The sequence below is a fragment of the Varanus komodoensis genome, unplaced genomic scaffold, assembly GCF_004798865.1.
Source record: "Varanus komodoensis strain SLA01 unplaced genomic scaffold, ASM479886v1 scaffold23, whole genome shotgun sequence".
Taxonomy (NCBI): domain Eukaryota; kingdom Metazoa; phylum Chordata; class Lepidosauria; order Squamata; family Varanidae; genus Varanus; species Varanus komodoensis.
The window spans coordinates 13838486-13855605 of record NW_025335627.1 but is presented as its reverse complement, the minus strand read 5'-3'; the positions used below and the strand labels follow the sequence as shown (position 1 = coordinate 13855605).

The 17120-nt window shown below is 43.3% G+C and overlaps 1 protein-coding gene across 2 annotated transcripts in view; it reads left to right on the top strand.

Moving 5' to 3' along the window:
* SPAG16 (sperm associated antigen 16) overlaps window positions 1-17120 on the top strand; it is a 584427-nt gene that overhangs the window by 53165 nt on the left and 514142 nt on the right. For both annotated transcript variants that reach the window (XM_044432017.1, XM_044432016.1), the window contains exon 8: window positions 10567-10715. In XM_044432017.1, coding sequence (XP_044287952.1) covers window positions 10567-10715 — 149 coding nt within the window. The remainder of the gene's footprint in view (window positions 1-10566; window positions 10716-17120) is intronic.

The following is a 17120-nucleotide window of genomic DNA, read 5'->3' as shown; positions in this document are numbered from 1 at the left end:
CTGTTCGTCAGCAAGTGATTCAGATCACATCCGACAGCATAGTTGCTGTATTTTACATCAACAAGCAGGGCGGAACAAAATCTGCAGCCCTAGCTTGTTTGTCCATGGACATTTGGGAGTGGTACATCCCAAGAGGTATAACTCTTCTGGTGGTCCATCAGGCTGGGACCGACAATGAGGAAGCCGACGTGTTGAGCAGGCACATGTTGATGACTCACGAATGTGAGCTGGATCGACAGGTCTGCAATCAACTTTTTCAACTTTGGGGCATCCAGACATTGACTTGTTTGCTACCCAGAGAACAGGGTATGTGAAATGTTCTGCTCCAGAGCAGGCATGGGACTGGGGTCAATGGGAGACGCCCTCATGATTCCTTGGTCCAACATCAAATTTTATGCTTTTCTGCCGATTCCTCTCTTAACGAAAGTTGTTTTGATTATACACGATGATGCCACAGGAATCTTGATTACACCCTGGTGGCCCCACCAGTCATGGTTCTCCACCCTCCTTCAGATGTCAGACAACACCTTTCTCCGCCTTCCGTCAATACTGCACCTGATAACGCAGCAGGACGGCGCTGTCTGTCAACTGGACTTGACCTCCCTGAGCCTCACGGCGTGGCATATTCGTTGACTGACGGTGCTGACTCGGTACCGACGACAACTCGGACACTTGGTATCTCTACTCATGAACCCGAGGCGCTGCTTACCCCCTTGGTTCTGATAGACTTTGCCTCGGGATTGAGTACTCTAGACCTGGACATTCAGAGAATTCTCAAGTCTGCTCTACAACCATCAACGCGGAAGTCTTATGCAGAGGAGTGGTGCCGATTCTCCTCTTTCGCTGAATCACATTCGTTTGCTCTGGAGTCAGGCTCGATTGAAAATATACTACAGTTTCTTCTACAGCTACATCATTCGGGACTTAAACCTTCACCTATTAAGGTTTACGCGGTGGCGATACCGCATTACCGTGGCGCTATACAAGGCCCATCGGTATTTTCACAGCCACTTATTAGGAGGTTCCTTAAAGGACTGCAGAATCTTCATCCTTCAATCCAGCCTGTCATACCTACATGGAGTCTTTCAGTTCTTCAAGTGCTTACAAGACCTCCATTTGAACCTTGACTGTTGATCTGCATCTTGTATCCTGGAAAACAGCTTTTCTTGTAGCCGTCACATCAGCCCGCAGAGCTAGTGAACTGTGTGCTTTTCAAGTAGATCCACCTTATTTGAACTTCCATAAGGAAAAAGTGGTTCTTCGAATGGATTCTACGTTTTTGCCCAAAGTAGCCACTCTGTTCCATTTGAATCAAGAAATTGTCTTACCTGCTTTCTTTCCATCACCATTGAACCCGATTGAAAGGTCTTTACATACCCTTGATGTGCGCTGTTGGTTGGCTTTTTACAGATCGCATACAGAATCCTTTCGGCTTTCGAACAGACTCTTTGTGAAATACTCTGAGCATGACAAAGGCTCTCCTGTTACATCACAAAGACTATCAAAATGGATCGTTCAAACCGTTGTGTTGGCGTATCAACTGGCTAAGATAGACTTACCTGTCATTCCAAGGGGTCACTCCACGAGAGCAGTAGCAGCTTCTTTTCCCTTTGCTGTGGGAATCCCAATCCAAGATGTCTGTAAAGCTGCAACTTGGGCTGCTCCATGCACTTTCGCCAGGCATTACTGCCTTGATGTGCGTGCCAGACAAGACTGTTCCTTCGGTAGGGCTGTGCTCTCCGCCGTTCTTCAATGACAACACCGCCCTCCTCCGAGTCTGGTCAGCTTGTTACTCACCCATATGTGTGATGCACAGAGGCCACGATGAAGAAAAGCAGGTTGCTTACCTGTAACTGATGTTCTTAGAGTGGCCATCTGTGCATTCACACAATCCACCCGCCGACCTCACTCGGTATCGGTGAGTAGAAAATTTCATCGGTACCATACCTTAACATTGATGGTACCTAAGAAACTTGTCATGTATACTTCTGTCCCACAAGGGGGTGAACGATCGGTCTTTCAAAGACTGAGTAAAATGGTGGACACTCCACGCTATATATAGTACTGAGGGGGAGGGGAGTGGAGTTTCCTGCCAAAAACCATTAGCTTTCTAATCTTTCCGGTCTTAGGCACTGTGCAGGTGTAGCACCCATATGTGTGAATGCACAAATGACCACTCGAAGAACATCAGTTACAGGTAAGCAACCTGCTTTTCCCTCCATTTCATATACCAAGACAGATTTGGACAAATTTTGAATATAAGGAACAGATAAAGAGTCTTAAACTGCAGCTTAAATATAATCAGTTTATAAGTTAGATAGCAAAACATAAAACAGATGCATTCCCATTTCTTGATTCTTGTGGGAATAAAGATGCATGCCCGATATAGCACATTGAAAGAAGAATTTGCCTTTTTCACAACAGCCATTGACTAGGCCAGAATTTTCAAGTTGTCCACGAGTGCCTCAAGTTCTCTTTCTTGGTCAGTAATTATAAGCTCTGAATGTGCAACACATTACACTTGTTTATCCTGAACTGTATTTGCCATTTGAATGCTCATTCTCCTAGTTTGGAGCAATTATTTTGGGGCTCTTCCCCTTTTGACTTCGCCACCATAAATATAAATAATTTGGTGTCATCAACAAACCTGGCCATTTCAGCCCTCACTAGTACATCTGAATCATTTTTGAATAAGTTAAAAAGCACTGGTCCAAATACAGATCCTTATGGGATCTTCTATTGTGTGAATCTCCTTCATGGATCACTGCCTTGTCATGGCAAAGGGACTTGCGTAGCTCAATGAAGCTATGAGCTATGCCGTGCAGGGCCACCCAAGATGGACAGGTCATAGCAGATGGCTCTGACAAACCGTGATCCACTGGAGAAGGAAATGGCAACCCACTCCAGTATCCTTGCCATGAAAACCCCATGGACAGTACCAAAAGGCAAAAAGATATGATGCCAGAAGATGAGCCCCTCAGGTCGGAAGGTGTCCAATATGCTACTGTGGAAGAGTGGAGGGCTAGTACTGGTAGCACCAGAAAGAATGAAGCAACTGGGTCAAATAGATTTAAGGAATTAGATGTGATAGACAGAGTGCCTGAAGAACTATGGACGGAGGTTCGCAACATTGTACAAGAGGTAGCAACTAAAACCATCCCAAAGAAAAAGAAATGCAAGAAAGTAAAATGGTTGTCTGAGGAAGCTTTACAAATAGCTGAGGAAAGAAGGGAAGCGAAAGGCAAGGGAGAAAGAGAAAGATACACCCAATTGAATGCAGAATTCCAGAGAATAGCTAGAAGAGATAAGAATGCCTTCTTAAATGAATAGGGCAAAGAAATAGAAGAAAACAATAGAATAGAGAGGATCAGAGTTCTCTTCAAGAAAATTGGAGATATGAAGGGAACGTTTCATGCAAAGATGCCCATGATAAAGGACAAAAATGGCAGGGACCTAACAGAGCCTATATAACTTATATGCAGAGCACATCATGTGAAAGGCCAGGCTAGAGGAGTCACAAGTCAGAGTTAAGCTTGCCGGGAGCTACATCAACAACCTCAGATACACAGACACTACCACTCTAATGGCAGAAAGGGAAGAGGAACAAAAGATCCTCTTGATGTGGGTGAAAGAGGAAAGTGCCAAAGTTGGCTTGAAACTCAACATTAACAAAACTAAGATCATGGCATCTGGTCCTCTCACTTCCTGGCAAATAGATGGGGAAGAAATGGAGGTAGTGACAGATTTTATTTTGTTGGGCTCCAAGATCACCACAGATGGTGACTGCAGCCAAGAAGTTAAAAGACGCTTCCCCCTTGGGAGGAAAGCCATGCCAAATCTAGACAGCATACTGAAAAGCACAGACATCACCCTTCCGACAAAAGTTTGTATAGCCAGGGCTATTGTTTTCCCAGTTGCAATGTATGGCTGTGAAAGTTGGACCATAAGGAGGGCTGAGTGCTGAAGAACTGATGCCTTTGAACTGTGGTACTGGAGAAGATTCCTGCAAGTCCCTTGGACTGCAATGAGATCAAGCCTGTCAAATTTAAAGGAAAACAACCCTGACTTCTCCTTAGAAGTCCAGATACTGAAGATAACATTCAAATACTTTGGCCACCTAATGAGAAGGAACAACTCATTGGAGGAGACCCTGATGCTGGGATCGATTAACGGCAAAAGGAGAAGGGGACAGCAGAGAATGAGATGGCTAGATGGAGTCACTGGGGTGGTGGGTGTGGGCTTGGGTGGACTCTGAGGGATGGTGAGCAGGAGAGCCTGGAGGAATGTTGTCCATGGGGTCATGATGGGTTTGGCGTGGCTTTGTGACTAAACAACGAAACCATTATTTTAGCATGTTAGATTTTGCAATAATTTGAATTAGTGGGTGTTTTCCTATCTGCAAACTGGATAGTCTTGAACAAAATAATGGGAGAAAGAATGGATTTGTTAACTGATTTAATTAAACCACTATTCACAGCGTAGCTAGGTAATTTTAGAAATATCTATTGAGCCTGAAAACCATATAATAATGCTAATGGATAATGTGCACAATTAGATAATAATTACTTATTTCTATTCCTTTAAGTGCATGATATAGGGTCAAATCTTCTGACATTCTTAAGTGATGAGCTACCTCCTTTTTAATGGACTGATTGGGCTAGTTAATTACAGTTGATTAGTAAATCAACTTTCAAGTTGATCTTTAGAAAGTTTTTGAGGCTACACTGAAATGCAAAAACACACAATTCTTAACTAAGTATGCAAGTCTTATTATGGAAAGCAAATCATAGCTTTCAGCTTCTTGTGCTTACAGTTTTCATGAAGGGTATTGTGAATAGCGGTATTCCTGTGAAGGGATATGTGGACCTTGTAAAAGCCATTCTATGTTTTTCTTGTCAGGTGTGTTTTGTTCCATTGTTTGTCTATTGACAGAATCAGTTAGTATTCATTTTTGCAAATACACCACTCATGCACATATTTCCCCATGTGTATTTGCATACTTTAACTGATGGGAGAATTCATTTATGCAAATTCACCCCCCCACACACACACACAAATTTCCCCATGTTTTAAATGATGGGAGAAATCTTTTGGGTTTTTTACAACTGCATTGGAATGCAATTATGATACGTTTTAAAGGCTCCACAGTCCCATGGAATCAGCATAGCATAGAATTAGCCAGCCCACTGCAGAATCCGCAATTCAGAATTTTAGAAATTTGAACTCATTTGAATTCAGTGCACATTTCTCTGTGCCTAAAATGTACACTTGTTTATATGTACACATAATGATAAACTGAATTGCAGACCTGTTTGTGGTTGTTGAGTGTTGATTTTTGTATTACTTGCATATGATGTGTGGACGTTCTCCCATTTGTAATATCTAAGATATTGTTAAAATACAAATTAGTGAAGAGTGAAGCAGAACTTTCCTTCTTTCCTTCCTTCCTTCTTGCATTTATATGCTGCCCTCTACTCCTAATGGCATACCTTGGAGATATGGTGGGTTCAGTTTTGGGCTACTGCAATAAGCCAAATAGAGCAATAACTTGGGTCACACATAGTTGTAGTTGTACTATTGGCTGACTGGTGCAAGTGGCCTAGATTTCAACCTGTCTCAGTATTGAGTATGTCTTCCTCATGAAGCAAGGCATTCCTAGCTTCCTCTCACTGGAAGCTTAGGGACCACTGTAGGGCTATTACAGTAATTGACTTAATTTGTATATGTATTGTGTCTCAGGGAATAGGGAGGCCATGGGGGTGGGAGGGAAACCCGAAGAATAGCCCATTTTGGAGCAGCCAAAACAGTTAGAAATCACAGTAACATCAAAGATCACAAATGGCCACAACAACTATCCAACCCAGTAATGAACCAGTTTGAAATACAGGACAGAATTGTGAGAATTACATTACCAAAACGTGAGGCAGAAACACGAATGAGTGACCCCCGTTGTTAAAATGGCGCCAATAGACATGTGTGCTCTGTGCATTCAGGAAGTGCAATTACTGTGAAGGGCAATCAAATGAGCCTCAATCAAATGAGGTATGCCTTTACCAAAAAACCTTAATCTCACACAGTAATTTTGGTCTGTCAGGATGATCATAAAGAACAGATTAGTGCACTTCCATTCAGATAGTGTTGTTTCTAAATTCTGCTAGAAGTGCAGTTTGGCTCAAAATGTGGGGTTCAAGTGAATTAAGATTAAAACAGCTATCCAGCATTGGAATATTCAAATTTCTAACTATACTGTATGTTAAAACATCTATGTTTTATTTATAGATATCCTGATAAGAGTTGCCAATATTTGTATATTCCTTTGTTTTATGGCACTTGTACTCCATCCTACCAAGTTATCTGGGTTGTTTACAGAGTTTTACATTCAACAAAATATAATCAGATCAATTAAAATAATCCACAAAATATAAAAAATGGACACAGAAATTGGCACGGGACCAGTACATAATAGTTGAAATAGCAAGCAGCACTAAAACCCAGCTGAGGAAGAACACTTAGTTCCTAACTCAAAAAATACATGAAACATAACTTGAAAGGTCTGGTGGTGATAAGAGCCTAACACAGGAGATAGGTTAACCTCTCCATAATTCCATAATCAGGGCACAACCACTGAAAACATTCTCTGTGCAGCAGGCATCTACTTCACCTCATGAATCTGGTGACGGCCTCCAATAAGGGGTGGTGCAGGTATATACAGGAAGATGCAGTCCCTTAGGCAGCTTGCCCTCAATTGCTAATTGCTAATTGAGGGCAAGCTGCTTGCTAATACTTGCTAATTGCTAATACTAGTGCTTTTAACTGAGGCTTCTGTGAGTCCCTTGGACTACAAGGTGATCAAACTGGTCAGTCCTAGAGGAGATGAACCCTAACTGCTCTTTAGAAGGCCAGATGTTGAAGAAGAAATTCAAATGCTTTGGCCACCTGATGAGAAGGAAGGACTAAATGGGGAAGAGCCTACTGCTGGGAACAATAGATGACAAAAGGAGGAGGGGACAGCAGAGAATGAGGTGGCTAGATGGAGTCACTGAAGTAGTTGGTGTGAGCTTAAGTGGACTTTGCAGGATGGTGGAAGACAGGAAGGCCTGGAGGAATGTTGACCATGGGGTTGCGATGGGTCAGACATGACTTTGTGACTAACAACAACATTGTGAGAATTGATGGCTTATTCTCACTAGCTGCTTTCTGATCTTTAATCAGTTACTGATCCATGAGAGAACCTTGCTCTTTTATTTGTTTGACAGTTTTACCTGGAAAGGAGCTTCCTCCTGGGCCACCTAGTCTGACCTCTGGCTCTAGCCAGCTCTGCTCATGACATGCCTACCATGTGCATGCCCAAATTAAGAGACTTGTAATTATTTGGCTTCTGCTTGGATCCTTGGAAAAATAGGTGTTACATTGGCCAAGCTCCAGTCTCCTGATGATCTTAGTAAACATGTGAGAAAACCAGCAGTTTCACAACTAAGTTCTTTAAGAATTCTTGAATGGATATTATGTGCACCTGGTGATTTTTTAGTTTGCAGTTTGTCAATCCCTCTAGAATGTTATTTTGTGCTTGAATTTTCTTTGCACAAGTTCATGATACTTTTTGCTCTCGTTTGGGCAAGACTTTCATTTTCTGAAGGAAACCTTTTTTCAGCCAATAGTTTGCTTGATAAAGCTTGTTAATCATGCGGTGACCTCTTGGACTTTGTGCTGGTTTTGCTTAACTTTTACTTACACTCTGCCCAAGCTTTTTTAAAATCATAGTTTCAAGTAGGTCCCAAGCGTTCTGGAGAGAGGTCATCTTCTTGCTTCCCCCTTTCAGCTGCCTTTTTACAAAACCCCTCATTTTAGAGTTCTTTTTTTCTTCTGAAGTCAAATGTTTGACTTTCTGGGCAATTTTCCATTGAAATATAAATTATATTTGATAGCACTATGGTCACAGTTTCCAAATAGTTTAACAACAGTCACAATTCCCACTACATCTTGGGCAATGGTTGCCTCCTTTCTGATCAGTTCCATGGCTGATTGTTCTAAGGCACAGTTGTTTTAGGGCATGAGTGGGCTTCCTCTTGCACTGATGGTGGGTCCCACTGGCACACAGGCAAGCCAACTTTGAATTATGTTCCATTTAAGCATAATATCTGTGTAGTACTAAGCCATACATTCAAACAGGAGTCCTTTAAAGGGTTGTTTTGTACTGCTCTGTGCCAACAAATACCCAGTCTCTGTGTTACCTCTCTAAGAACCATCAGTTAAGTCCAAGAGTCAAGGGCATCTGGTTTGTGTGCATCCAGAGTTTAAAGTCAGGCAGGGGTGTCCAACAAAAGTCCAGTAAACATGCCAGTAAATACCAAGTAGTTTTCACAAAGTTAGAGAACACAGGTAACAATACTGTTTACCACACACACATGCACAGCAGCTCTGACTGACCTAATTTATAGCCAGCTGCATCTCAGCACAGTTCACTAATTAAGTCAGGATGCTGTTTCAGGGAAAACTTCCTGTTCAGGCTGTTGGGATTTCTGCCAAAGCTGTGTACTCCTCCTTCTTCCTAATGGGTGAATTCCCTCTGCCTCTGGCTCCTGCTCTTGGGGAACCCCGGGGACTGTTCAAGAGGTGCCTGGCTGCTCTAGTGCAGGCAGTCATCTGCAGCCACAGCTCCCGAGTTTGCTGTGCCTGGGCCCACTCTCTATAGGCTTTTTCATTGGAGGAATCCTCCTCCTGGTAGGGCATGACACTTTTATTGTACTGTAACCGTTTTGTAAGTATTTTTAATTTCACAAGCATGAACAAAACTTAAGTGCCATGAACAGCATAGCTGTTAGTTGTGACAGCTGCAGCCTGAGAAAAGAGCTTCCAAACATATAAAATTTCTCCAGGAAGTTCTATGAGGGCAATGCCTATGAATGGAAATTTGCCAGTAGGTGTAGCACTTCATTTCAACGGGTCTCGCTTCTCTTTTAACAGAGGCTTTATAGCAGAAAGGTTTCACTTGCAAAGAGTGTGTTTCAATTCATTTAGGTGTGCATTTTCTTTTCTTTTTTTTTTTTGCATTGGTTTTTCATTTTAAGAATAAAAATACTCATAAATTCAGTTTGCTTATTCAGTGGGCCATGAAATGTATAATACATAAGTCAATGAAGTCTGGGAAATGTACTCGAGCAGGATGCTCTAAATTTCTAAACAGTAAGCATAACAGTGCACCGGTCTTGGTTAGATGTAGCAATAAGCCAGAATTGCTGAAAATTCTTGCTTGTTTTAATGAGCAATGTGTTACCAATCACACACTTGGCTCCAGCCACCACTGGGAGAGCATAAAATATCTAGTACCTACAACCTGGCTTGTTGATCCAGGGAACTAGGAAGGGAAAACCAAATTCAAACCCTTGCTTCATACTCCAACTAGTTAGGAGCCTGGTTTTACATGCAACAGGAAGCTTTTGCTTCCTCCTCAATTTCTGGTTAGTTAAGATGTTCCAGACATAGAGTAGGTACAATCAAGAAGCATAAACTAGGTTATCACATACGAATGATAAGCAGAATTCTCAGCAATTGCATCCATACACAGCCTGTGCATTTTATTTAACAAAATTGACAGGCTTTGCTGTGTAGCTGCTGCAAACTGGTTGATTTTATAGGTTACAAACTTGGATTTTTCATTCAGTTTAAATTTTCCATTTAATATAAGCAATTGGAAACTTTATCCAGAAGAGATTCTATGAAATAGTTCTTGGAATTTATATTAAAAATTAAAAAAGTAAATAACATATAATCTTCAACTTATAATGCGATTAGATTTATTCAGCTAGTTGGATTTGCAACAATTTCCATCACCATTATGGTCAAAGAAATACTTACATATTCATTACTCCAGTGTTTGTACATTTTAGGCTTAACAGTTCTGTTGAATTTGACACAAAGAAGGAATAATAGGAACTCTGATGTTGACCTAAGAGTCCTATCCACCTACATTCTGTTTGGCAGAACTGCTTTTGTACTTCTGTAGTGTTCTTGCCTTTAACATTCAATTATTTGGAAAATACCTAAAATATGGTGCAAGTTTAGTCTAGGAAGCTTGATTTTGCGCCCTCCTTCACCGACAGTGCATTTAGCTGCAACCATAGATATAAATTATCTAAACAAATAACAACAATATGGGTTCTTCTAATAGTTGATTTTGCAGAATAGAGTATTCCCCAATGCTCTGGTGCAGATGTTGGGGCATGGGCAGCTACAAGGGGCAATAAAATAAAATTCCATGTATCAAAGCCATGCTTTGGCACAGCCCAGTGAGCGGTAAGAATTCAAATGTTGCTGTCCAGGTCTACTTCAGTGCATTCAGTTGGGATCTTCCTATCAAGATCAGCTGCCATGGATACTTAATATGGCGGTACTCCTGTCATCTGATTCAATTGGAATTCCAGAGCTGCTTATTCTTTTTAAATAAGAAATTGCTTGCAGTTTAATCATGAACAAATTCATTGAACCACACAGGGATGTGGTTATGTCTTCTAAACAATATTAGATATATTGAAATTCTATTAAAAATAAGTTGCTTTTATTTTATAGCAGGTCATAGATGTGAAAGAGAGGATGGAATAGAGGGACCTTCTCAGAAAGCTCTGAGAGAAGCCAGAGAACAAAAAATATATTCTGGAGTTAACCCATATGATCCAGCCAAAGATCCAACAAAGCAGACGGGCAAGAGATATCCCAAGGTATGAATACTTTCATTGACTGTTTTATTTAGTCTTTAGGTGCTGTGCTAGAGACTGCATATAATAGTGCTACATCTGTGACGTAAATGGAACAGCAGTGTTGCTGCTTAACTTAATATTCTGTGATGTGATACTAATACAAAACGTGTTTGATTTGTATAACCACCTCCCCATGATTGGCCAGATAGGTGTTTCCTGCACCTGTTTGTAGTGTCCTGTGCCTTGCATCTGCTTCCATTCCAGAAGCAGCCCCTGTGACTTTGATGCGGCATCATGCTGGTTTAAATTAGCTATGGTTGGCACAGCTGAGAAGCACTGGTAATTTTGTGTGTGTGAGGAAGACAGGGTAAACTAGAAGTGTGAAAGTGTGCTGAATATGGGATATTGGTTTTGGAAAGTGGTTGCAAATGTGGGGCAGCTATATATGACAGTTCTTGGGGGGTCACCATGCAAATAACAAGGAAGGATTATTTATTTATTTAAAACATTTATATCCTTAGATCCAATCAGCATCTCTAAATGGTCTACATAAAAACAGGATATCAGTAACAAAACAGCAAAATCCCCAACAGCACTTTAATAAAATCACAACATACATTATATAAAAATATATATAGTAAAATCATTCTAGTCATTAAAATGGATAGATTGTGAGCCGCCTCAAGGCTTCGGCGAATGGGGTGGCATAGAAGTTCTCTAAATAAATAAATAAATAAATACATACATACATACATACATACATACTGGGGAAAATAAAAGGTTTTGACCCAGTGCTGAAATGAATAAAGAGTAGAAACCAGATGCAAACAGATGCCATGGTCAGGGCACTACCACTGAAACAGCCCTTCCCCTACTAGCCACTCTTTTAGCCTCTCCTGGAGAAGGATCTCTGCAGGTCCAGGCAGGTGTATAAAGAAGGAGACACTCCTTCAGATATTCAGGCCCCAAACTGTTTAGGGCTTTATAGGTCGATGTTGATACCTTGAATTTCAGGCCTGATTTAAAAAGTAATCAAGAAAAACGATAAAGGATTGGCATTACGTGATCTGTGCCAGTCCTAGTTAGCAGCCTAGCCGTTCTATTCTGTCCCAATTGAAGTATCCAGACTGTTTTCAAGGATAGCCCCATGAAGAGCATGTTGCAAGAAACCAAGTGGGGGGTTATCAGAGTGTGGATTACCATTGTTAGGCTCTTCTTGTCCAGGTAAGGATGTAGTTGATGGACCAGCCAAAGCTGGTGGAAAGAGTTCCTTGTTACAGCATCCACCTGAGGGTCCAAGGATAGCTCTGGGTGCAAGAGCATGCCCAGACTATGTACCTGGTCCTTTAGGAGGAGTGCAGCCCCATCCAGAACAGGCATATATCTCTCACCCAGACAGATGACCCACCTACACACAGTACCTCCATCTTTTCTGGATTAAGTCTCAATTTATTGGCTCACATTCAGTCCATCACCCCACCCAGACACTGATTCAGAACCATCACCACCACAACTGGATTAGATGAGAATAGATAGAGCTATGCCATCAGCATACTGCCTGTGAGATGCTCAGACTCTTAATGCAGGAAAAGCTTTCAATACTTTAGGGTAAGGGGCATGTGGAAGGTGCATTTTGGGGGAAGCAAATGTTGTGGAAGAAAAATGTGAAGGTCTTTTTGAGCTTTTACTGTTCACTATACAGTATGTGTAGCTCACTCCAGTTGAAATTGGTGGGACTTAAATTATGTTTGATTTGATTAATATGCTTATATATAACAGCAATATGGCATTTTTGCATCTGGTGGTATTAAATTTTCCATATTTAACATTCCTAACATTTTGTTAATTATCACAATTCTTGGAGCCCTTAATAAACTCATCCAATATCCTTTTGCTTGTCTTTGTGTGATATTGTGGTTATTTTTTTAACCTGGGACTTTGCGTTTTGTTTCAAAACTGATTCATAACTTTTAAATGTTTCTCTTAAAATGTGCAAGAAGAATGGAAGAATGTCAGTGATAAAAGTGTCTTTAAATCATTTGAGATCTTTGTTATATAGCCATCTGCTAAACAGTAATCAGACAGGGTGTTGTACAAACTGTCAGAGATACACTATTGATGTCCAAGAGGAATCATTATCTTAGTCATGTGATGGATGACATTAAACTGGGAGCTCAAGATATCACTGATCTGAATTATATCATAAGGAAAAATCAGGATTCCTTTAGGGAAAATTTAGTGTTATTGAAAAAGCTATATTTTCTCCATAGAAGGAACTAGGTTTATAGTGTATTACTATACATGAATACACAAAAAACCTATACTGCATTCAAATATGTAAAACTGTAGATGCATATAGGATTACATTGCAAGTGTGCTTGTGGCATAGAATGACTAGACACTTCAGTAATGCCTTTCTTCTTCTTCGTGGTCTCTGTGCATCACACATAATGGGTACTGCACCTGCGCAGTGCCTGTTGCTGGGCAGAATACCAAAGCTTCAACAGATTTTGACGGGAACTCTGCACCCCTCCCCGCCCTGGTGCTATATAGGGTGGAGTGCCTGCCATTTTCCTCAGTCTTCTTTCGACCGCCAATCGCACTGCCTTGAGCTGTTGGCTTATCTCTCTTGCTATTGATCATTGTTCTCTTATCTCTTCCCAGTTGAATAAGCCAAGTTGTTTTACCCTTATCTCTCCAGTTAAAACTCTTTCTTTCTTCTTCTCTCCCTAAAAAAAAAAAAAAAAGTTAAAACCTCTTCCCTCCTTACCTTCATACTTTCCCTTCCACTATTCTTACTCAATGGCTCAGCACGTGGCCTTTCGAAAGTGCCCTAAATGAGGGGCCAGAATGTCTCCTATGGATCTGCATGAACTTTGCCTTCTCTGCCTGAGAAAAGGACACTGCACTGATAAATGCCGACACTGCCAGGTCTTCATTAAGCAAGCCCGAAGAAATCGGGAAAACCGGCTGAGAAAGCTCCTTTGGGATCAGGCCTTGCTAGCTTCTGACAAGCTTGCTGCTCAAGCTATGCCGGCTGGTCCTTATATGATGACCTCCCCTCGTCCACCATCCAAGGGAGTTGCTTCCGAGGAGACCTCTCACTCCTCCCATTCCTTCTCATGCAAACAAAAGGAGAAATGGAAACACACTGGCCAAGGGGATCTGTCGGTCCTGAAAAAGCCCAAGAAGGACAAATAGGGCAAAGCTGGCTGTAAACATCATAGGCCTGCTTTGGAGCCACTCCAAGACTCGGATTCGACCATTCCATTGGTCCAGACGGCTCCGTCGGTCCCAATGTCTTTGACACCGATATCATGGGTGCTAATGCGAGTTACGCCGCGCCGCCTGGATCTCCCTAGAGGGTCGAGCCCACAGTTCCTGCGGCATTGGAGCCTCGCGAACCCATCGTTCATGGTTGAATATCTGATGGAGAAATCCGAGATTCTCCTCCTTGATCGCTGCCATGTCACCAGCTGGCCTGTTCCCCAACTCCAATGCCATCATCTCCGGAGGTGCCCCTAAGGCCCACACTGGCTGAGCCCCATTGCTACCATTGCTCATTGGGCCAACCCCCCAAGACCTGGGTTCCGATGCCATACGAAGGTCCCGAACCTTCTCGGCCCTACTACTGGGGATATCCGCCTCCGTACGGCTACTATCACATGCTGAGGGAACGCAGGCACCAATCCCAACCAGCCAGGACCGAAGCTCCTACCTCAGCACCAACGGCTTCTCGCCCTCCTCCATCTCCGGCTCAGTCTTCCTCTAGTCCACCGTACCCTTACAATTTGGACTCAGAAGACTTGGATCAATGCTCCACATCTCCTGCGGCAGTTATTTCTACCCAGGGCCCTGGGTCACCGGAAGAATCTTATGCCACTTTTGGTGAACTTATGGGCTGCCTTACCCGGGCCTTGGAGATTGAGATCGAAAATCAACTTAACACCAAAAAAGACAATTTTTGCGATATTGCTCGTAAAGAGCAGTCCTCCGCCATAACCATTCCGCTAATTACCACCCTATGGGAAGCCATGGAAGATACTTGAACTTTCTCCCAGCCAACCTCACCCAACATCTAGGAGGTATGAGTCCATGTATAAGGTCCGGGAACAGGATATCCCGTTCCTCTTGAGGCACCTGAAACCCAACTCAATTGTGGTTGAGTCTTCCCAGGGGCGAGACAACAGGGAGCACTCGATCCCTAGAGACAAAGAAGGCAGGAAGATAGACCTGATGGCGTGACGCATCTATGCAGCCATGGGACTGGGTTTCTGGATCTCAAACTACAAGGCAACGATGGCGAGATATCAGTACTTCCTGATGCAACAGCTGGATTTCATCACCTCATTGATCCCGGAACAACAGCGTGACTTGGCTTGCGTCTTCATCCGAGAAGCTATGTGGCCCTCTATACAACAACTCACCACAGCTCGGCACCACGTAGACTGTGACTCCCGCGCACTCGTCAGTTCTATCGTCCTTTGTCGACATGCCTGGTTGCGCTCTTGCAGTTTTCCCTATGAGACCAAGCACCGAATTGAGGGGATGCCCTTCAACGGTTCAGGTCTGTTCCATGACTGTACAGACCATAAGCTCGAGCACATCTATAATGCTCGAGCTACTGCTCAGAAGATGGAGATTCCAAGCTTGACCCATTGTAAGTGGCCTCAGTCTCGTTACCTGAGATACCAGCCCTACCACCGCTACCAACCATGCCAACAATACCCTCAGCTCCAACGTAACTGTGCACAACCGGCCATGCAATTTCAGCAAGACCGTCACCGCCAACCCGCCAATAAGAGACCACATTGACGAGCTGCACGAGCTAATCTTCTCTGTCCTACACCCTCCCCCTCCCCCCTCCCTTTGGGGGCCGGCTGCAAAGCTGACTCCCCTTTTGGGAAACTATCACATCTGATAAATGGGTACTGTCCATCATTGAGACCGGATATAGAATCGAGTTCGATACCGTGCCCCCTTTGAGACCGGTGCTTTATACTGCTCCATTGGAGATCCTCAGAGAGGAAGTGTTCCAGCTACTCCACAAAGGAGCAATTCACCGAATCTCCCATTCCGATGGACTTCACGGCTTCTATTCCAGATACTTTACAGTACCGAAATGAGATGGTGGTCTTCGCCCCATTCTCGACTTAAGGAGCGTAAACTATAGAGGGAGGGTTTTTCACACAGAGGGTCCAAGAGGCGACGAGGGGGGGGGGACATCCTTGACTTGGTCTTGACCAATAGGGAGGAGCTGATAGATGAAGTACAGATTAAGGGAGCTCTGGATGTGAGTGATCACTCCATCCTTTGCTTTGAGATCAGGGGACTGGGGACGGGCAGCAGGTCAAGCACTAGAAGCTGGGACTTGAAGAGGGCCAACTTTGGCCAATTGAAGGCCAGACTGGGGAAAGTCTCCTGGGATAGGTTACTGGAAGGTAAGCGAGTTGAGGAGGGGTGGATAGCACTCAAAAGGGAGGTTTTGGAGGCGCATGCCTTGACGATACCTCTAGTCAGTAAGGTGGGGAGGCGGAGGAGAGTGCCGCCATGGATGCAAAAGGAGGTGGCTAGAGGGATTAGACAAAAGAGGAACCTCTGTAGGAAATGGGTACTGGGACAAATAGACAAAAGGGTATACCGGGAGGAGGAGGCCCATTGCAGAAGGAATCTTCGCAAGACTAAGGCTGATTACGAGCTGAGACTTGCCAAGAATATCAAGAGCAACAAAAAGGGCTTCTTTCAGCATGTAAATAGGAAGAGGAGGGGGAGACAAGTGGTGGGACCACTAAATAAGGAGGAAGGAGATCCAGTGACTGATATGAGGGAACAGGCATAGATGCTAAATGACTATTTTGCCTTTGTGTTCTCCCCAAAGCAGGACGGGGGAGATCCGCATAGGAGATTAGATGAGACTGGGGACTTAGGGGCACAGATTAGAGTCACCCCCCCCTTGAAGTTGAGAGGCTCCTCAGGGTACTGGACATTACAAAGGCACCAGGCCCTGACAGGTTACACCCGAGAGTACTTAGAGAGTTGGCAGGGGTTCTCTCACGCCTGCTGGCCTCCATTTTTGAGACCTCGTGGAGAACGGGTGAAGTTCCAGAGGACTGGAGGGTGGCATCAGTGGTCCCAATTTTCAAAAAGGGTAGTAGAAGAGACATGGGGAATTATAGACTGGTTAGCCTTACGTCCATTGTAGGAAAAACAATGGAAAGGCTCATAATCGAGAGAGATCTAGTGATGCTAGATAGGGAAGGGAGGCTGACAGCCACACAACAGGGCTTCTGCAAAAACAGGTCCTGCCAGACAAACCTTGTGGAATTCTATGACAAGGATTCGAGATGGCTAGATGGAGGGGATGCAGTGGATGTGGTATACCTGGATTTCAGCAAGGCCTTTAACAAAGTGCCCCATGATATCCTG